At 34.9% G+C, this 24,178-nt stretch overlaps 1 protein-coding gene across 1 annotated transcript in view; it reads right to left on the bottom strand.

Moving 5' to 3' along the window:
• Window positions 1-24,178, bottom strand: part of LOC140169054 (probable G-protein coupled receptor 156) — a 114,498-nt gene that overhangs the window by 5,716 nt on the left and 84,604 nt on the right. The window contains exons 3-6 of the mRNA XM_072192335.1: window positions 10,925-11,057; window positions 6,240-6,347; window positions 3,889-4,017; window positions 1,485-1,820 (exon numbers count right to left, since the gene is read on the bottom strand). Of these exons, the coding sequence (XP_072048436.1) occupies window positions 1,485-1,820; window positions 3,889-4,017; window positions 6,240-6,347; window positions 10,925-11,057 (706 nt within the window). The remainder of the gene's footprint in view (window positions 1-1,484; window positions 1,821-3,888; window positions 4,018-6,239; window positions 6,348-10,924; window positions 11,058-24,178) is intronic.

Here is a 24,178-nt window from a genome sequence, read left to right as displayed (position 1 = left end):
CCATTATCCAACGCATTCTAATGTAGTTTTACCACATCTTGGATTACCATTATCCAACACATTCTAATGTATTTTTACCACATCTTGGATTACCATTATCCAACGTATTCTAATATAGTTTTACCACATCTTGGATTATCATTATCCAACGCATTCTAATGTAGTTTTACCGCATCTTGGAATACCATAGTGCAACGCATTCTAATGTGGTTTTACCACATCTTGGATTACCATTATCCAACGCATTCTAATGTAGTTTTACCACATCTTGGATTACCATTATCCAACGCATTCTAATGTAGTTTTACCGCATCTTGGAATACCATAGTGCAACGCATTCTAATGTGGTTTTACCACATCTTGGATTACCATTATCCAACGCATTCGAATGTAGTTTTACCGCATCTTGGAATACCATAGTGCAACGCATTCGAATGTAGTTTTACCTCATCTTGGATTACCATTATCCAACGCATTCTAATGTAGTTAGTTTTACCGCATCTTGGAATACCATAGTGCAACGCATTCGAATGTAGTTCTACCATATCTTGGATTACCATTATCCAACGCATTCTAATGTAGTTTTACCACATCTTGGATTACCATTATCCAACGCATTCTAATGCAGTTTTATCGCATCTTGGATTACCATTATCCAACGCATTCTTATGTAGTTTTACCGGACCGTGAAATACCATTATCCAACGCATTCTAATGTAGTTTTACCGCATCTTGGAATACCATTATCCAACGCATTCTAACGTAGTTCTACCATCTCTTGGAATACCATTATCCAACGCATTCGAATGTATTTTACCACATCTTGGATTACCATTATCCAATACATTCAAATGTAGTTTTACCGCATCTTGGAATACCATTATCCAACGCATTCTAATGTAGTTTTACCACATCTTGGATTACCTTTATCCAACGTATTTTATATAGGTCTGCCACATTTTGGAATATAATTGTATAAACGCATTCTAATGTGGTTTTGTCACATCTTGGAATACCTTATTCAATTCATTTTCACAAAACATGATATTTTTTTTACTGTAGTATAACTACCACACAGTTGTTTAAAGCGTTCAGTGTGATCGCTTCCCGCCATGCCATTTTTTAAAGTATTGGGCTATTCCATTTAAAATCCACACTCGCCTGTGGAAGATTTTGGAAATATCTGTGGTTCCACGGGGGGAGTATGAATTTCAAATGGAATTAGCATATTAAGCAGCTCCATTTGAAACTCACCCTCCCTTTGTGAAAGATTCAGGTTGAATCATTCTCAGATGGTGTATGAAATTCAAATGGAGCTGCCTAGTGTGTTCATTCCATTTAAAATTCATACTCCCCTATGGAAGATATTTCCAAAATCTTCCACAGGGGGGTATGGGTTTCAACTGGAATAGTCCATTGTATTACTTCTCATGCTTCAGTCATACCCCACTTTCCAATAAGTTTTACAAACAGTTTACACTAACCTTAGGTACGTAATGAAGTAACAGCACTTCCGTGGTACATATCAATATCACCATAGAGATGCTTGCATACCAAGCATTGGGCCATTTCCATAGTAAGGCAGACATGGCGGACACTAGTGACGTCATGATGACGCAAGTATATACACTAATAATGATACATTTAGCATCATTCATTGATATAAGAGTCACGTTTCGGGTTGCCCATGATAGGTAAGTTACGGATACCAACATGACGGCTTTGTAGGCGAACATAGTGAGAAGCCAAACGTCCTGGTAATTTGAAGAACAAACTATTGTCTTTTTATCGCCATCTTCTGGTGACTTTGGAGACGATACCTGTACGGTTATTGAAAGAAACAATTACGTAATTATCCAGGGAGTGTATTCTTGAAATTGCCATGCGAGTGTCGACTGCAGACGACAAGTTTCAAATTTGTATTAAAAATTCAAAAATTTCATAATTGTAAATTTTCATGACCAAATTTGGAATCAGCATGAAAAATGCATTAAAATGAGTACAAACAAGCCTAGTATTGGCTCAGTTGTTCTTGAGAACGCTCTTGATATTTTGAGAGAAAATATCTCAAAATTTGGACTTATGTTGAAGCCTATGGTTAGCACGCAGAGCAGATGTACGCCATGTTAGTGCAAACATAATTTATTCAATTGATTACCGTAAGTACCCCAAAAAAGTTTTGTATATTTATTGAAAAACCTCATCCTCTTCAAAATGCAACATTGGTCTATTCTATTGAAAGAAACAATTACGTGATTATCCAGGGAGTGTATTCTTGAAATTATCTTAACTCACACCACGCGGGTGTCGACTGCAGACGACAAGTTTCAAATTTGTATTAAAAATTCAAACATTTCATAATTGTAAATTGTCATGACCATATTTGGAATCAGCATGAAAAATGCATTAAAATGAGTACAAACAAGCCTAGTATTGGCTCAGTTGTTCTTGAGAACGCTCTTGATATTTTGAGAAAATATCTCAAAATTTGGACTTATGTTGAAGCCTATGGTTAGCACGCAGAGCAGATGTACGCCATGTTAGTGCAAACATAATTTATTCAATTGATTACCGTAAGTACCCCAAAAAGTTTTGTATATTTATTGAAAAACCTCATCCTCTTCAAAATGCAACATTGGTCTATTCTATTGAAAGAAACAATTACGTGATTATCCAGGGAGTGTATTCTTGAAATTATCTTAACTCACACCACGCGGGTGTCGACTGCAGACGACAAGTTTCAAATTTGTATTAAAAATTCAAACATTTCATAATTGTAAATTTTCATGACCATATTTGGAATCAGCATGAAAAATGCATTAAAATGAGTACAAACAAGCCTAGTATTGGTTCAGTAGTTCTTGAGATCGCTCTTGATATTTTGAGAAAATATCTCAAAATTTAGACTTATGTTGAAGCCTATATGGCTAGCACACAGAGCAGATGTACGCCATGTTAGTGCAAACATGATGTATTCAATTGATTAGTACCTCCAATAGTTTTGATGTTTATTTGAAAACCTCATCGTCTTCAAAATGCAACATTGGTATATTAAAATTTACACTACCCTTGTGGAAGAGTTTAGGAAATATCTTCCACAGGAGGAGTATGAATTTCAAATGGAATGGACACATTAGGCAGCTCCATTTGAATATCATACACCCTCTGAGAAAGGTTCAACCTAAATCGTCCACTGAAGGTGGATGAGTTTCAAATGGAGCTGCTAATGTGTTCATTCCATTTGTAATTCATACTACCCCTGTGACAGCTATTTCCAAAAACTTCCACAGGGGTAGTGTGGATTTTAAAAGGAATTGCCCATTTTATCCTTTAGAAGAGAACATAATTGATAGTCTTAATTTTATATCAAGGCTAATCAGGGTCTATGAGCTAATCAAGGCAGTAACAGGAGTTATTTCATATTAGGTAATGCTGATGGGTTGGCGCCACAGAATTAGAGAAGTTTAATTCTGTGGTTGGGGCCAAGATAGCGCTCTGCATATCCTGGTTATATACACAATATGTTCAGAAAGTGAATTCCATATGAAGACCTGAGGGCAAGAAAACCGTAAGTCCACTTGGCCCCTCAACATGTATACACTAAAGTTTCGTATAGTTTCGTATAGTTTGGTAATGTTTATACATGTTCAGGGGCCAAAACAAATCTTTCACAACCTTTCATGATGTTTGCACCCGGAACATGTATTAAACATTATAAAACCCTAAGAAACTATACGTAACTTTAGTGTATACATGTTGAGGGGCACGTGGACTACCGGTCTTCTTGCGCTCAGGTCTTCAATTATGCTGACCGAGGGGTGGTGAATACTGATTTTTGTTTGGCAAAACTACACTTTATGAAAACCGATAATGTACGTACAAACTCACCTCAAATAGATATTCTATTTTGGTAATGTAACAAGTCGGACTATCCACAGCTAGCCATACGATGAGAAGTACACAGTCTATTGATAACATGGTGAGTACCATACCAACGAGTCGATTGTCACGAATTACCTTCAAAGAAATCAAACAAAGAAATGGGATATTTAAGAAAGAGTATCTATTACCGGAATCTATTATATGGGAAGTATAATGTTTTCCCGTTATTTTCGCAGTTGATATTATTAGAAACGACATTTCAAATTCGTCTCAAAATATCATGCTCGCAGACACTTGAAATTAATTTAATTAATCGGTAATCACAATTGTGTCATTGATATTCGTTTAGCAATGGGCTATTCCAGTTAAAATCTATACTACCCATGTGGAAGATTTTGGAAATATCTTTTGCAGGGGGGGTATGTTTCTCAAATGTAATGGGTCAGCGTTAATCATTTTGAAACCCATAATCCCCCTGTATTATGGCTTCACCTATATCTTCCACAACTGGAGTGAATATTTCAAATGGAAGTTACCCAATTTGTCTATTCTAGTCAAAACTCATACTCCCTCTGTGGAAGACTTGAGCTAAATCTTCCACAGGGGTAGTGTGGATTTTAAACGGAATAGCGCAATTCGAATCCGTCGGCTATGTTCCAGCGCTGACCTTGTTAAAAGCAAATTCGTCAATAATGGTTTCGTTTAATTTCGTCAAAGTGTGTACGCCTTCGTAAATACACTCATTTAGCATATCAATGATTGCGGAATTTATTAACAACTTACCGTAAAATGGGGTAACTTTGGGCACTTTTGAGAGTTTTTTAAAAACCACTGCTTCCAAACAAAACCCATTACATTTCTAATTATCTCTTTTTTTTGACATTAGGGTTCCCTTCTACACCTTGAAGTTGAAAAAGATTTTTAAATAATTTTGTAAGGGTGCCATAGGGGTTAAAAATAGCCTGACCAAAGTTACCCCGCATTTGGGGCAACTTTGGTCAGAGTATTACATTCCATGAAGAAAAAAAATCAAAAAAATTGATCTTCGCTGTATATGGGAAAGTTATTATTTTTTTGTGACATTCGACCCCTTGCAAGCACACATCATTGCTCACAAATATCGATTTTTATTTTTTCTGAAAAAAATGTAAAAAAAGCTCATTTTTGGTCAAAAATCCCGATTTTTTTCGTAAATTTCGAGGAAATTGGACATGAGCGACTATTATTTCTTAACAAATTGATACCAAATATGACTAAAAACAATATTGCTGTACGAAAATATGACCATTTAAAAAAATATATTTGACCGACCAAAGTTACCCCGCTGACCGAAGTTACCCCATTTTACAGTATTAATTGTCAAGTATTTTAGTTTTTCCAACGTAAAAGCCTTTAATTCTATCGATGTGTAAATTCATTGTTTTCTTGCTCTTATGTTAAATCTTTTGTGAATGTGTTAATTTCATTACTTTTTTCTCAACTTACAAGGGTCTATCTATAAATTGTGGTGTTTTTTTAATATGACCGATTCATGAAATTGATTTCGAGTTATTGTTATTGTCAGACATATATATTTTTACAGCGTTATAATATGATATAATATTCATGGTTATGAAACAGGTATTCTTCACCATTCATATTATTCATAAATGGGCTGTTCCAGTTGAATTCCATAACCCCTGTGGAAGACATACCGTAACCTGAATCTCCATCACATGAAGTGTAGATTTCAAATGGAGTCACCTATTCAGGTAACCCCATTTGAAATTCGTACTCCCTGTGTGGAAGATTAAGGTCGTGTCTTCCACAGGGGGTGTATGGATTTCAACTGGAATAGCCCACTACAGATCTGACCTGAATATTACTGGTATTGATGCTATCTACTTGAGTTGACAGCTGTTTTGACATTATATAAACTCGCCTTTCAATTATGCATTCACCGATATCCCTATTTATAACGCAATCCAATGCATCTGGGTTTCTGGTATACGAAAAAGTGGTCTTATCGCTAATATTCGAGTAAAAATAAAGCAATTGTTTCGTTTATTGCGTTAAGAGATAAAACCGCTTATTATTTTCGATACGCCACCACCGTCTCTTTAATAATAATATTCTGGTACAATTCATCAAAGCTCAAATGGTTCATTTTAGCTACCTTCGCATATAAAACAAACCCAAACCAACACATAATCAATAATGTCAACAATGTAGCAGAAACAAGTATAAAAGCTTGGAGAGATATGGGGCACTGGCGCCCCGACTGGCGCTCGGCGAATCGCGTAAAGCATTTACGTTTTAGAGAGTAGTAATTTGGTTTCGGCATTATGCGAAAATGGTGACGGTAGGCCTATACTTACCATTCTTTTGGCACCAGCTTGTGAGAATATACGGTATACTCGCCAGCTTTTTGTGAATATAGAGCCATATACGAGAGTAAAAGATATGGGTAAAATGCACACACGAATCTGAAAAAGATAATATCACATTATGAAATTGGAAATAAGAAAATGAGAGATAATAAATTATTGAGATTTACATTATTTTTCGTACGATAGAACATATATGAATGAATGTTCTTAGTTATCCAGTAGTTTCAAGCAGAGTTTTGGAATTAATCTATAATACTGGAACTTACTTTTTTTTGCAACTTATGCTACGTTGGTGGTTCCAGACGCAACGTAGCAAAAGTTGCAAAAAAAAGTAAGTTCCAGTATTAGATTAATTCCAAAACTCTGATAGAACATTACAGTTGACTTTCAAACGTTGATGACTTTCTATTGCTGGGAGGAGGAGGAGGAGGAGGAGGAGGAGGAGGAGGAGGAGGAGGAGGAGGAGGAGGAGGAGGAGGAGGAGGAGTAGGAGGAGGAGGAGGAGAGTAGGAGGAGGAGGAGGAGGAGGAGTAGGAGGAGAATGATGATGATGATGATGATGATGATGATGATGATGATGATGATGATGATGATGATGATGATGATGATGATGATGATGATGATGATGATGACAATATAAACAATGCGGGTACGGGTGATGATAAATCAGATATTCAATAAAATCAATGTCACAGGAGCTTTTAAAAATTCATCATAACTATGTTATTCTCTTGTTCTTATAATTTATTCCACTTCTGTTTTCATTCTTTCATTCTAAAAATTCTATTCTGATATCCTCTTGGGATTTTTCTATTTCAAATTGAAAAGCGGCACTTAAGTATGTGTTAAGTGCAGTCGGCTCAGTTCAGGTTGGCTGTCGAGTTCTTGACAAATCAACTTGATGTTATGTGAGAAATGAAGCGTGTATCCTCAACTCCCAGAGGGCGTCAGACGCGAGACTTAGAGATATTTCCTTACTAACCATCCATGTCCATATTGACTTTACGCAATTAATTAAAACTTTTTTTTTTTATCAATGTTAAAGTTTCTCTGTGTTGTTTGCTTTCTTAGGTCGTAAGAAGAGAAAATACAACTTTTAAGAGCAACACGTAGAGTCAATTAATACTAAAAATCTTTGCTCTCATTAAAGGATCTAGAATGAGCGTTTATTGCGTTTCGACAGTATTTTTTGAGGGACATGAGAGCACCTCAGGCCTATCGAATTGCATTCTGAATACGAAGCATGTCTTTCTGATATCAAATAATTTTCATTTTTTGAAAATCACAATATTTTACAAATTTTATGACAAATTATAAAAATTTAATATTTTTCAAATTTTTGATATATACGGTAACAGTCCTCGAAGTAAATTATATAAATCTAATGATATATTCTTAAAGTGTATGTAGCTGGGAGGAAAAGCCGACGATCAATTGAAAATTTTGACCTTTCATATTGAAGATATGGATTTTTTCCCAAAAAGACCTTTTTTTTTTTTTTTGGTGTTTTGGGAAAAAATCCATATCTTCAATACGAAAGGTCAAAATTTTCAATTGATCGTCGGCTTTTCATCCCACCTACATACACTTTAAGTATAAATCATCAGATTTGTAAAGTTTACTTCGAGTACTGTTAAATATCAAAAATATCAATTTTTAATGATTTGCCATAAAATGTGTATTAAATTGCGAATTTCAAAAATCAAAATTATTTCATATCAGAAGGACATTCTTCGTATTCAGAATGCAATTCGATATGTCTGATGTGCTCTAATGTCCCAAAATAAATACTGTCCAAACGTTCATACCCTAGCCCTTAAAGAGTAGTTTAGAATTAATTTGTCATAAACTATTCGATTTTTGCATAGAAAATAAAGCTGTCATTCCGCACGCATTTGACATCCGCGCAGAGAAGCCTAACGCCTGGTCATTTTATTAGATAATTCTACACAACAGCAGCAATGCCTCATATCCAATTACAGAGTTCGATAACCCCCAATCAATTATCACAGCTTCAAACATTGTGAAGTATGAGTTTGCGTATCCAAAAGTATGCACAGGTCATTATGTTTGAACATTAAGTCTATCGGGGTTAAGAACTGAATATTAGTGGATTGTTATGTTTGAGATACTTAAGTAGTATTTATCAGTCCCCGATAGATTTAGAACCAATACGTCATTTCCCCGAGTCACTCACTGCACCCCGGCGGATAATAAATGTGTGACGTGTCGCTATGTAGTACTACGTGTATATAGTTCCTGGGGGAAAGGCATTCATTCTACGACTCAATTTCAAAAATGCTATAAAGATGTCATTTGACTTCTTGTGTAAATTCCCCTGAAACATTAGTTTCCTCTTCATCAGTCCTGCTGCGTGAAAAACGCTTAATTTTTTACCACGGTGTGTTATCATGCTAATAAAGCGAATCCAGAAAGGTTGATGAAATTTTAATGTATGTCGTTTTCTTATTTTGACAGGTAAAGAGTTTCACTAGTAGGGAGGGCAGATTCATATGTGACCTGCTCCCACGAAACAGAGAATATCTTCTCTGCATGAAATGAGCGTAAAGTCGCAATTTGGTGGTTTCGAGACCTTCTTTGTTTGCAGACATTTGTATAGTCAGTGGTATGTATTTTGTGAACGGGACATGATGCTGTACTCTGATGTATTCAATTCTGTCCCCATTCACAAAGGACATACTACTGCCAATACAGGTGTCTTCAAACAAAGAACATCAACTTTGCCAATTCGACAGTTGGGACGTCTAGAAACTCCCAACTTGCGACTTTACGCTCATTTCATGGGAGTAGGTCACGTGATGGTTTCATTCCCCATGACATAGCTCAATAAATAAACCTCCAATTTTGACCTCAAGTTGTGGAATACGATGTTTGTATCCACACCACTCCACGCCATACATAAATTCTGCCAGTCACATTTCCCCAATATGAAATTTTTTTAAAGTAAAATTTTAATTTTAATTTTACTTCATTAAAGTTTGGCGGAGGCGGGGTTCGAACTCACGGCGGCGGACTGCTTTGGACACACTATGAACCCAGCGCCTTAGACCACTCGGCCACTTGTCTTGTTGGAATTCATTTGAAACTTATTTGAAGATATAATCGCAACTTCAACATAGGCCTACCACGTGACAAGCAAAGGCAGAAAACGTACCATATTTTGGAATTTTATTTGCCTAAAAACATTTATGTGTATTATTAGAGCTCAATTGTTGTTAACTGCGTGTTTTATACAAAAATAATCCAACAATAAACATGATAACTGGGCGTCTATATGGACAATACATTATATCGATTTTGACACGTGCTTGTGTCTCAGTACATTTCCATGGTCAGTAAAATACTACAGAGGAAAACCTACCATTTTCTTGTATACACGTTCGATGTTTTGATCAAGTATGTGAATATTCGACATTAGACCCAAAATGTTTTTTCAGGAAATAAAAGATTAGATTACCATAAAAACGAAACAGTAATCTTTGGTTGGGTCTAATGTAATATTCACATAGAATTTTCAACGTTTTTTCTATCCTTATTCTTGCTCAATTAAAAAATATTTTGGCGTATATAAAATTGAAATAAAATTCTCTGGCTCTTAAACGACATCAAATGTGCCACAATTGGGTATCACGAATCGTTATATATGATGTGCAGTTAATATTCATATTTTCTTTTATACAGAGGATGCTTCAGTTTTGACAGGAAAAATATTTTCTTGAAAACACTCTCACTCGGTTATTTTAAAAAGGTAACCACGCTTCCCTAGAATGTGCAATAAATTAGCATTAAAATTTTTCTTATTCTAACAGCAAGCGTTTCTGGAATGTATTATGGCGAAATGTGGTGTAGTTTGTATCCAACATATCCAAATACCATTCTTTGAGTGTAGAGGCATATAGTTGGGGTTAAGGAACTGTGTCCTAGAGAATAGAGATTGTCATGTATGAGATCCTAGTGTGTGTAAAGGTCATTCTTTGAGAGTAGAAGCAGATTGGGGTTAAGGAACTGTGTCCCAGAGATTGTCATGCATATGTATGAGATCCTAGTGTGTGTAAAGATCATTCTTTGAGTGTAGAAGCATAGTGGGGTTATTGGGGTTAAGGAACTGTGTCCGATCCTAGAGATTGTAATGTTTGGGATCCTAGTGTGTGTAAAGGTCATGCTTTGAGTGTAGAAGCATATTGGGGTTAAGGAACTGTGTCCTAGAGATTGTCATGTTTGGAATCCAAAGTGTGTAAAGGTCATTATTTGAGTGTAAAAGCGTATTGGGGTTAAGGAACTGTGTCCTAGAGTTTGTAATGTTGGAGATCCTAGTGGGGGTAAAGGTCATTCTTTGAGTGTAGAAGCATACTGGGGTTAAGGAACTGTGTCCTAGAGATTGTCATGTATGAGTAAAGGTCATTCTTTGAGTGTAGAAGCATATTGGGGTTAAGGAACTGTGTCCTAGAGATTGTCATGTATGAGATCCTAGTGTGTGTAAAGGTCATTCTTTGAGTGTAAAAGCATATTGGGGTTAAGGAACTGTGTCCTAGAGATCATGGAGATTGTCATGTATATGAGATGCTAGTGTGTGTAAAGGTCATTCTTTGAGTGTAGAAGCATATTGGGGTTAAGGAACTGTGTCCTAGAGATTGTCATGTTTGATAACTTACTTGGCATATAACACTTAGCTCATCCAGCGATGATACTGCACTATCAAGCCCATACAATACAACACACGTATACATGAGTGCCGTCCCGACGAGGATCAGGATATTCAGGTTTGGACTTGACATCTTAATTAATCTGAAACAATAGAAAATGTATAATTAATATCAACGGAAGTGCTTCTCAATTACGTTTTTAGCTCGGCGCCAATTATGCCAATAGCTAAAAGAAAGGGTAATGATAGTTCTCACAAGCTTACAAGCGACGAGGCAAGAAGAGACGGCATTTTGTTCCTCTTTTCCCTCGTTTTTTTCCTTTATTAACATATATGCTTGTTCTAAAATGTAAAAAAATCCGAATTTCTGATTAATTTGTGAGTGCTCTGTTTCAGACAAACAAACTCTGCGAATTATACTACAACGTTAAAAGCTTCAAGTCATACTTTCTTTAATGTGTTTTTGCTCTCTTCCTTTTTTCCTTTTTCCCCGCGCCATCCAATACACATGCAAGTTGTGGACAGAGCGAATTCCGCTTGAATTGAAATCAATTAGCGAGGTGTCATCTTTCCCGTTTATAAACCATTCTGTATAATAAGCACGGGAAGGTTTTAGGGAAAGTGATGTACAATGGTGCGTAAAGTGAGAATATGGGACATACTGCCAACTAGATGAAAGGGACATTAAAGATCAGCAGCCATGGATGTACACTAAGCGCATGTATTTGTGTGCACTACACCCAATGCAGTACATTTTTCGAGAGCACCCGGGAACTGGAAAACGCACGCTACTACTAAGTTTGTTGTACCACTCAATTGTCATGAATGAAATGGAATAACATTGGTTATTGAAATGTGGGTGTGATTCTGTGTGATTGGGATATGGTTGGGGTGTGTGGGGTATATATGTATGCCGTATTTATATATGCCCCACATGGAGGTAATCAGTGTATCATGTGAACTACATTATCCGCAACTGCAACCCATCAAACACAAAACGTTTTACAGAAAACGTTTCAATATCGGGTTGTATAAAGGATATAAAAAGTTTTAATAACACTCGGAAAACATTTTTCAAAACTTATTAGGTGTTGACAAAATATTTGGCTAAATATTTGCCAAAAATATTTTGCAGTAACATTTTGACAACATTTGTAAAATGTTATTGTAGTGTTTTTCATAATACGTTTCAGAAATGTTTTCATAGCCTTTATATAAACCGACATTTAAATGTTACGAAAAAAGTGTTGACTTTTTTTGTAGTATTGCTTTAAAATAAAATTAGAGAGAATGTAAAAGATAACATAATGCCTGAGAGAGAAGGAAGGGGGAAGAGAAAGAGAAAGAGATAGGAGAGGGAGGAGAAAAAGAGAATCCCTGGCATAAACTATCATAACCAAGGCGGCAAGGGGAACTGGAATATTAGGGCTGGTTCCCCCTTGCCTTCTACACGGGGTATATGTGTCCCCCTTCGACTGTGAAAGAATCACACTACCGTTGGTTTCAAAGTATTTTGTATATAAGCACAGTCTTGCGATTCACTCGCTTCATTCTTCAAATTGATTCTTATTTGGATAAGAAAAATGTAATTGCTTGACAGCAGTCCGGATATAATCGTGTCACTAAAGCAGCCCGAATTCTATATTTGGAAATAATATTATACACTACATACATTTCAACCATTACTTGCTTAGTACGATACCGTTAAGTAGCCCTAGGGCTCAATATATAAGATTTCAAACTATACAAAATGCACGTATTCTATACATGAAATATTACTTTCTTTTGTGGTGTTCATTAATATCTCGCAAAAGTAAAGAATGATGTACAAAAATATCAAGAATTAAGCAAAGGCAAATTGCTGAGATTTCCTTTTGTGTGAATTTCTGATCCAGACTGTTCTGGGTTGTTTTGTCTACTTTTATTTAAAATTTATAGTTATATGAATCTAACTTAGAGGATACGTGTTTTATAGAGCCCTATATATATATATATATATATATATATATATATATATATATAGTCGAAAGAAGTTTTCCAGGACAACGGATGTTGCAAATCAAAATTTTATTACCATCAAGCTTTCGGCACTAGGCCTTCATCAGAACTATAAAATAAAAGACAGACAAATGAACACGAAATAAGAAAACAAGGCAAAAATACGCAAAATATGAAAATCGGCAGGTGGATCCGTTCTAAAGAGCAAGAAGGAAGATGCAAACGGGCGATCGCATTAACAGCATTACCAACCTGCAGTCTAAAACGGATACACTTACTGGAGGGGTACTATGATGACAGAGCAATTAACAAGCCCAAACAATGTACAGCGAGATAATATAAACTAGAGCAACTGTGCCCTTTGCAAGGGCACGAAGTAAGTTAGGCGGATGATTGTGACGATCTGATCTGTGCTGGATAGGATTAATTTTAATAAGACTGTTTCATTAATTGCCTTTTAATATACCTTGATCGTGGAAAGCTGTTTTTTAAACTTGACCTTTGACCCCTTTATGACCCCTTAATGACCTTAAATGAATTTTAAAATATTTTAAAATGTTAAGAATGTTATAAGGATAATTGCGTTTAGATTTCAGCTCCATTGGAGCATTTTGCAAAACTTGACATTTTAACCCCTTTATGACCCCTTAATGACCTGAAATGAATTTTAAAATATTTTTACAATGTTACGAATGTCATAAGGATCATTGCATTTAAATTTCAGCTCAATTGGAGCATTTTAAAAAACTTGACCTTTGATCCCTTTGTGACCCCTTAATGACCTTAAATGAATTTTAAAATATTTTTAAAATGTTAAGAATGTCATAAGGATAATTGCATTTAAATTTCAGCTCAATTGGAGCATTTTGAAAAACTTGACCTTTGACCCCTTTATGACCCCTTAATGGCCTTAAATAAATTTTAAAATATTTTAAACATGTTTAGAATGTCATAAGGATCATTGCCTTTCAATTTCAGCTCAATTGGAGCATTTTCGGTTAAAATGACCTTTTTTGACCCCATTGACCCCTGGATGACCTCTGATGTTAAACAACCCATAACTTTTGTAGCCAGCTACCCAATACTGCTTGTGACTGAGTTTGGTCGAAATCCGATCAAGGATGTGGCAGAAGAAGCAAATTGTGAGAAGAAAGAAGAAAGAAGAAAGAAAGAAAGAAAGAAATGGCAAGAAAGAAATAAGTTAGGCTGCCCGCCTAACTTAATAACCTTGAAAATACACTACATGATATACTACCTCATCATAAACCAAATATAAAAAGCGATGACTAGCGATACACAATAAGCAGCATTAAATAGAACAATAAGCAGCATTAAATATATATATATATATATCGCAGGATACTAAAGTATTCTTCCTTAAGGAATCGGATACCAACGTTTGCACAGTATTTTTGTGTGACCTGAGAGCACATCGGACGAGGAATATCCTTCTGATATCAAATAATTTTTGATTTTTTTCCTTAGCAATTTGCAAAATTGCTAAGGTCTGTTTCTGTCAAGTTCTTTCTTTGTTTCTTTCTTTCTTTCTTTCTTTCTTTCTGTCAATCTTATAATGAGCCACCGTAGCCATATGCTTTGAGCCATGTTGACCATAGTTGGTCATTAGGACCATTAGGTGGGGGGACAAATGAAACATGGTCAACTTCAGGTCAAAGGTCATCCACTTCCGGTCAATGGCCAAAAACGTGATTTCACTAAAAATGCTACTTCTTCCACAAATTATACAGCACGATGATGGCACTTGGGTACATGCATCAGCTATACCCACTGTCTAAAAGTTATTGTCCAGAATTGGGGTCAAAGGTCATTAAGGGATACTCCCGGTATATGACCAAATACCCTAAATGTTGCTGCTGTCGCAAATATATATGGTACAACAATGTTACTTGGTCATCAGGACCAATAGCTGGTGGCACAAATGTCACGTGACCAACTCAAGGTCAAAGGTTATGGAAAGGTCATTATGGCCGAAAAAGTTATTTCCTGTTATTTTTACTAAAACTGCTACTTCTTACACGAATTACACAGCAAGATGATGTCACTTGACACATGCATTAGCCTTGAGGTCAAAGGTCATACGAAGATCATTATGGCTGATGTGATTTTCTGTTCTGTTACTAAAAATGCTAAGTCATTCCACAAATTATAATATAGCATGATAACATTACACATTGTATTCATCCATTGGGTCAAAGGTCATTGGGGTCAAAGGTCAAGCAGATATTACTTCCGGTATGTAGAAAAATACCTTAGGAAGTCGCACTCTAATAGCGCATGACCAAAGTTGCACAGAAATATTTACATGAATATTGAATAATTTTGGTTAACAAAATGATTTCACAACTGGAAAATAATTATGTAATATAATTAATAATTATAAGGCCAAATAAAAAAATAAACATGTTTCATGTACCCTCCCGCTTCCTTTTTTGAGGTTTCTTCAATTATATATTTATTCAGTTATAACTTTTCAAAAAATATATCTAGGAAGCAGAAATATTTCTATAGCCTTAATTGCTAATATACAAGAAACACTTTGGAAGGTTTTATGAAAATTAGAGGAGCCGGCCTATATCCTCAGAACAAAAATAAAAAGAGGCCAGCTCAAATTATGGGTATTCACACCGATTTTGCCATGAAAATATAAAATAAAAAGCCCCTCTTCCTCCTTTTTACAAAGACCCGGACTTGAAACATGGTTTTTATTTTACTTGGCTATATGATACTATAAACTTCTGTTGTAGTTATACATGTATATTCCAATGAATTACACCAAACTGCTGGACCTTTTGAACTCACATATGCTATAGGTGAGCTAACAAATTAACCTTGCTCCCATTGTCCCTATGGTCAATTTCAAATTACAGTGCATTTCAAAAAAGACCTCTCAGTAAAATCAGCATATTATACTACTGCTGGCTGTTTATGCCTTAATACATCCATGCATGCTAGATAGCTAGCTGGGCTAATTAGCCATAGGCCTAGTTAATTAGCTATTGCTAAGGTCGCGTATATGTGTATGCGCAATTTAGCTCTAGTTTTTACTTCGCGCGATTATAATGCAAATTTTATGGCTAATTATTAATTTTTGATATGTAACAGTTCTCGAAGTAAAGTTAATAAATCTAATGATATTTACTTAAAGTGTATGTAGCTGGGATGAAAAGCCGACCATCAATTGAAAGTTTTACCTTTCATATTGAAGATAAATTATACTGAACTTGAAATATACATTTCTTTTCCAAAAATACCTACTACATTTTTTTGGTGTTTTGGGAGGGAAATCTAAATCTTCAATATGAAAAGTCAAAATTTTCATATGATGGACGGCTTTTCATCCCAGCTAGATACACTTTAAATACATATCATTAGATTTATACAATTTAATTCGAGGTCTGTTAAATTTCAACCTTAACTTGTTAAGACTTGAGGACATTTCAATGAATTTTAATAAATGCCATGCATATTAATAGAGATACCAGAAGTCAAACAAAACAAGAACGATCGAAATCATCAACTATTTTATTGATATAGTATTTCTATTTATAGTATAGTTTTGATAAACTTTCGTGATCATCTTTCGCGAGCTGTATTCAACGTCATTTCCCCATCACCGATTCAATTCCGAATGGAATTTAATCCCTACTGTTTTCATAGTTTTACAAGTGTCTATAACGACTCTATGGCGTGGTGTTGGCATAATTTCTAACAACCTACAAAATCACAAGAAAGATTGAACATGTTTGTACTTTGTGAATACAAATTTTATACTGTTATAAAGAAAAAGTCGAACACTCTCAGAAGAAGTACATAAAAAATCGTCTCTAAAAATATGTTTATTATGCAACCCGCCTGTATAATAAGGGTTGCTATCATAACTCGTCATCAAAGACATCACAGTGATGTCCCGTCTCATCAATAATTCAAACAGATATAAAGGTGTAAAATTGTCATAACTAGGTCAGTCTATAAGGAGTTATACAACAATAATAGGCCTAATAGTACCTCAGGGAGCGTAATACCGTAAAACCTCGTCTATAAGCATATATAGTGTTTTTGATGAACGCTAAATTAATACGATACATGCGTAAATATGCCAATACAATAGATTGATCTTTCAATAATACTTGTTTGTATATGCTTGGATCTGTAAATTATTTGCTCAAATTCCATAATGGCGCCTGGATTAATTTAGCTTTCATCAGAAGCACTCTATATGCTTGTAGACGAGGTTTTACGGTATGGGGAAAAGGGCACGATGTTGTGCCAAAATGAGTAGAAGGGACAGTACTCGCCAAGGAAGTATGGTATTATTGTAACGGTATATCTATCATGTACATGTATGTTCTGTTCCGAGTCACGAACTTCCTTGCATGTTTATAGCTCATTTTGGAGCGCTGGTGAATGGAACCATATAGGTCACAGGTTCAAATCTGGGTCAAAGATTATAGTCTAATTCCTTGGCCAACTCGTGATCAAAGTATATCGATATAAGAAGCATGTAAACTTACATTTCTTTTTATCTGTGTTGTATTGAAAATCCAATGGTCTACATGAAGGTATAAGAAGGGAAGTGGTAATGTTTTATGTACAACATATAAAGGCTTCGTTAATTTTAAAATATGTGACGTGTCATGTCAAAAGGAGACACTTTTGGGCAGGTTATCAATTTTGAGGTTTTTACATATCTTAAATGTAGAGATATTTTGCTCCACAACACCAATGAAATCGGACATTCCTAAGCGAAGATATTGAGTTCGTAAGTTATGGTATTATAAAATTGGAAATTGAGATATCGGCCTTTAAAAATATTATTGACAATGTTGAGAATAGGAATTACCTTGAAAAATGTCTCAAAAAATACAAGATGCCAGTTATATTCCGGTCTGAAACTATCAGACAATATTTTTAACATTCATAACATCACAAATTCGCAACAAATCCAAATTGTGAAAAAATCACCCCGGGCCAGATTTTTGGATATTTGTCCATTTACGATCCTGCCCAAAAGTGTCTCCTTTTGACATGACACGTCACATATTATGCCTAATTCGCAAAAGTTACTGTTACATTGTGTTCGGAAAATCAAAGGGCCGATGTGTCAATTCGTGCGTCATTTGATCTGACCAAGTGTCGATCACATGATACAGTAATGCAATGCTGCAAGAATTTGACATTTTCAACGCCAAGGGTGCCCTTTAAGCAATTTGTAATAGCTATTGTATGCAAATGATCGAAACGGAGGAAAAAGAAGAACATAAGGAAGAACAAGAACAAGAAGTCAAGAACAGCTGATAACGTATATGGCGCCCGTATCGGTAATTATGTAATACCACCGAATCCTTTACCATGTCTAATATCAAAAACATCGCCTAACGATCCATTACGTATATCATAAAACACTATATCTGCACAAACCCTTAGAGATTCCCATAAGTCGCTGAAAAAAATATGAAAAATATTAAGCCTGTTTTAATAACGAGGATCAGCTGTTTTTGAGCATATCTTATATTTCCATTTTCTCTTCAATTATTTATCAATATTGTCAACCCCATCAACCCATTATACTATAAATTATGCTCGTTTCCCGAGGCCTGGTTTTATAACAATTGCCAAAGATCATTTGGTGATTATTAAAATCATTATGTTTTAATGTTTTATTATGTGGGATGTGCACGCGTGCTCACATGTGTAAAGGTAATGTGATAAATATTGTAAAGCAGTAAATTTTCCAAGAGAACCCATGATCGGGAAAACGCACGCTGCCACAAAGTTTGTTGAAATAGTCGACTGTCAATGTAATGTAATAAATATTGTAAAGCAGTATATTTTCCAAGAGAACCCAGGATCGGGAAAACGCACGCTGCCACCAAGTGTGTTGAAATAGTCGACTGTCAATGTAATGTAATAAATATTGTAAAGCAGTATATTTTCCAAGAGAACCCAGGATCGGGAAAACGCACGCTGCCACCAAGTTTTGTTGAAATAGTCGACTGTCAATGTAATGTAAGAAATAATTATTGTAAAGCAGTAAATCTTCCAAGAGAACCCATGATCGGGAAAATGCACGCTGCCACCAAGTTTGTTGAAATAGTCGACTGTCAATGTAATGTGATAAATATTGTAAAGCAGTAAATTTTCCAAGGGAACCCATGGTCGGGAAAACGCACGCTACCACCAAGTTTGTTGAAATAGTCGACTGTCAATGTAATGTAATAAATATTGTAAAGCAGTATATTTTCCAAGAGAACCCAGGATCGGGAAAACGCACGCTGCCACCAAGTTTGTTGAAATAGTCGACTGTCAATGTAATGTAATAAATATTGTAAAGCAGTATATTTTCCAAGAGAACCCAGGATCGGGAAAACGCACGCTACCACCAAGTTTGTTGAAATAGTCGACTGTCAATGTAATGTGATAAATATTGTAAAGCAGTAAATTTTCCAAGGGAACCCATGGTCGGGAAAACGCACGCTACCACCAAGTTTGTTGAAATAGTCGACTGTCAATGTAATGTAATAAATATTGTAAAGCAGTATATTTTCCAAGAGAACCCAGGATCGGGAAAACGCACGCTACCACCAAGTTTGTTGAAATAGTCGACTGTCAATGTAATGTAATAAATATTGTAAAGCAGTATATTTTCCAAGAGAACCCAGGATCGGGAAAACGCACGCTACCACCAAGTTTGTTGAAATAGTCGACTGTCAATGTAATGTAATAAATATTGTAAAGCAGTAAGTTTTCCAAGAGAACCCATGATCGGGAAAACGCACGCTGCCACCAAGTTTGTTGAAATAGTCGACTGTCAATATAATGTTATAAATATTGTAAAGCAGTATATTTTCCAAGAGAACCCAGGATCGGGAAAACGCACGCTACCACCAAGTTTGTTGAAATAGTCGACTGTCAAAATATGAAATCAAATCAAACGTTGTATTTGGTTATTCCATTTAAAATCCACACTACCTCTGTGGAAGACTTGGGAAATATCTTCCACAGAGGGAGTATGAGTTTTAAATGGAATTAGCACATTAGGCAGTTCCATTTGAAACTCGCCCTCCCTCTGTGGAAGATTCAGGTTGAAACTTTCTCAGAGGGTGTATGTAAAATATTTTAAGAAAGGTGAGTACATGTTCGCCTGTGATTTAATATCAGGGTACCATCATATCGATATTTTTGATGCTCACACTAAGACCCAAAAGAATTCATTCGTCAAATTGATATTTTATTTGGATAAGAAAAATGCAATTGCTTGACAGCAGTCCGGATATAATCGTGTCACTAAAGCAGCCCGAGTTCTATATCATATACTGCATACATCACGATTCAACCATACTTGCTAAGTACGACAGCGTTATAGCCATAGGGCTCAATATATAAGATATCAAACTATACAAAATTCACGTATTCTATACATGAAATATTACTTTCTTTTGTGGTGTTCATTAAGGGCTGGGGTATGAACGTTTGGACAGTATTTATTTTGGGACATCAGAGCACATCAGACATATCGAATTGCATTCTGAATACGAAGAATGTCATTCTGATATCAAATTAATTTTCATTTTTGAAATTCGCAATTTAATACACATTTTATGGCAAATCATTAAAAATTGATATTTTTGATACTTAACAGTACTTGAAGTAAACTTTATAAATCTGATGATTTATACTTAAAGTGTATGTAGGTGGGATGAAAAGCCGACGATCAATTGAAAATTTTGACCTTTCGTATTGAAGATATGGATTTTTTCCCCAAAACACCCAAAAAAAAAATAGGTCTTTTGGGAAAAAATCCATATCTTCAATATGAAAGGTCAAAATTTTCAATTGACCGTCGGCTTTTCCTCCCTGCTACATACACTTTAAGAATATATCATTAGATTTATATAATTTACTTCGAGGACTGTTATATATCAAAATTTGAAAAATATCAAATTTTTATAATTTGTCATAAAATTTGTATTATATTGTGATTTTCAAAAAATTAAAATTATTTGATATCAGAAAGACATGCTTCGTATTCAGAATGCAATTCGATAGGTCTGAGGTGCTCTCATGTCCTACAAAAAATACTGTCCAAACGCAATAAACGCTCATTTTAGATCCCTTAATATCTCGCAAAAGTAAAGAATGATGTACAAAAATATCAAGAATTAAGCAATGTATCCAAAGGCATATTGCTGAGATTCCCTTTTGTGTGAATTTCTGATCCAGTCTGTTCTGATTTTTTTGTCTACTTTATTTAAAATTTATAGTTATATGAATCTAACTTAGGGGATACGTGTTTCAGAAACGGAAGCTAATACTATATTATACTTTTAAAAGACGCTGGCTATAATATTTTGATAATTTGGAAGACATGCTCCATTTATTATTGTATAAGAATATTTGCCCTCAGAAGTTAAAAAGGACGTATCCGCTTTGTAAATTACTGTAAGATACTTTGCTTTACTTTGGCAGCAGACTGATTAAAAACCACCTGTCTGATAAGTAAGAAGACAGTATCTTATATGTTATTTACTTGTAGTTACTGCATTTTTACTTTGTGTGCAGACTGATTCAAAACTACATGTCTCTCAAGTAAGAAGACAGTATCTTATATGTTATTTACTTGTAGTTACTGCATTTTTACTTTGTGTGCAGACTGATTCAAAACTACATGTCGCCCAAGTAAGAAGACAGTATCTTATATGTTATTTACTTGTAGTTACCCCATTTTTACTTTGTGTGCAGACTGATTCAAAACTACATGTCTCTCAAGTAAGAAGACAGTATCTTATATGTTATTTACTTGTAGTTACCCCATTTTTACTTTGTGTGCAGACTGATTCAAAACTACATGTCTCTCAAGTAAGAAGACAGTATCTTATATGTTATTTACTTGTAGTTACTGCATTTTTACTTTGTGTGCAGACTGATTCAATACTACATGTCTCTCAAGTAAGAAGACAGTATCTTATATGTTATTTACTTGTAGTTACCCCATTTTTACTTTGTGGGCAGACTGATTCAAAACTACATGTCTCTCAAGTAAGAAGACAGTATCTTATATGTTATTTACTTGTAGTTACTGCATTTTTACTTTGTGTGCAGACTGATTCAAAACTACATGTCTCTCAAGTAAGAAGACAGTATCTTATATGTTATTTACTTGTAGTTACTGCATTTTTACTTTGTGGGCAGACTGATTAAAAACTACATGTCTCTCAAGTAAGAAGACAGTATCTTATATGTTATTTACTTGTAGTTACTGCATTTTTACTTTGTGTGCAGACTGATTCAAAACTACATGTCACCCAAGTAAGAAGACATAATTTTATATGTTATTTACTTGTAGTTACTGCATTTTTACTTTGTGTGCAGACTGATTCAAAACTACATGTCTCTCAAGTAAGAAGACAGTATCTTATATGTTATTTACTTGTAGTTACTGCATTTTTACTTTGTGTGCAGACTGATTCAAAACTACATGTCTCTCAAGTAAGAAGACAGTATCTTATATGTTATTTACTTGTAGTTACTGCATTTTTACTTTGTGTGCAGACTGATTCAAAACTACATGTCTCTCAAGTAAGAAGACAGTATCTTATATGTTATTTACTTGTAGTTACTGCATTTTTACTTTGTGTGCAGACTGATTCAAAACTACATGTCTCCCAAGTAAGAAGACAGTATCTTATATGTTATTTACTTGTAGTTACCCCATTTTTACTTTGTGTGCAGACTGATTCAAAACTACATGTCTCTCAAGTAAGAAGACAGTATCTTATATGTTATTTACTTGTAGTTACCCCATTTTTACTTTGTGTGCAGACTGATTCAAAACTACATACATCTCCCAAGTAAGAAGACAGTATCTTATATGTTATTTACTTGTAGTTACTGCATTTTTACTTTGTGTGCAGACTGATTCAAAACTACATGTCACCCAAGTAAGAAGACAGTATCTTATATGTTATTTACTTGTAGTTACCCCATTTTTACTTTGTGTGCAGACTGATTCAAAACTACATGTCTCTCAAGTAAGAAGACAGTATCTTATATGTTATTTACTTGTAGTTACTGCATTTTTACTTTGTGTGCAGAAGAAGACTGATTAAAAAACACATGTCTCCCAAGTAAGAAGACAGTATCTTATATGTTATTTACTTGTAGTTACTGCATTTTTACTTTGTGTGCAGACTGATTCAAAACTACATGTCTCTCAAGTAAGAAGACAGTATCTTATATGTTATTTACTTGTAGTTACTGCATTTTTACTTTGTGTGCAGACTGATTCAAAACTACATGTCTCCCAAGTAAGAAGACAGTATCTTATATATGTTATTTACTTGTGCAGAGTTACCCCAGTTACTGCATTTTTACTTTGTGTGCAGACTGATTCAAAACTACATGTCTCTCAAGTAAGAAGACAGTATCTTATATGTTATTTACTTGTAGTTACTGCATTTTTACTTTGTGTGCAGACTGATTCAAAACTACATGTCTCCCAAGTAAGAAGATCAGTATCATTTTACTTTGTGTATGATTATTTACTTGTAGTTACTGCATTTTTACTTTGTGTGCAGACTGATTCAAAACTACATGTCTCTCAAGTAAGAAGACAGTATCTTATATGTTATTTACTTGAAGTTACCCCATTTTTACTTTGTGTGCAGACTGATTCAAAACTACATGTCACCCAAGTAAGAAGACAGTATCTTATATGTTATTTACTTGTAGTTACCCCATTTTTACTTTGTGTGCAGACTGATTCAAAACTACATGTCTCTCAAGTAAGAAGACAGTATCTTATATGTTATTTACTTGTATCTTATATAGTTACCCCATTTTTACTTTGTGTGCAGACTGATTCAAAACTACATGTCTCTCAAGTAAGAAGACAGTATCTTATATGTTATTTACTTGTAGTTACTGCAGTTTTTTACTTTGTGTGCAGACTGATTCAAAACTACATGTCTCTCAAGTAAGAAGACAGTATCTTATATGAAGTTACCCCATTTTTACTTGTGCAGACTGATTTACTGTATCATGTTTTTACTTTGTGTGCAGACTGATTCAAAACTACATGTCTCCCAAGTAAGAAGACAGTATCTTATATGTTATTTACTTGTAGTTACCCCATTTTTACTTTGTGTGCAGACTGATTCAAAACTACATGTCTCTCAAGTAAGAAGACAGTATCTTATATGTTATTTACTTGTAGTTATGAGAAGATTTTTAGAGCGTCGTGTAGACT

Source organism: Amphiura filiformis, chromosome 14 (genome assembly GCF_039555335.1).
Source record: "Amphiura filiformis chromosome 14, Afil_fr2py, whole genome shotgun sequence".
Lineage (NCBI taxonomy): Eukaryota > Metazoa > Echinodermata > Ophiuroidea > Amphilepidida > Amphiuridae > Amphiura > Amphiura filiformis.
Note: the sequence above shows the minus strand (reverse complement) of the source record. Positions and strands in the feature narration are given on the sequence as shown.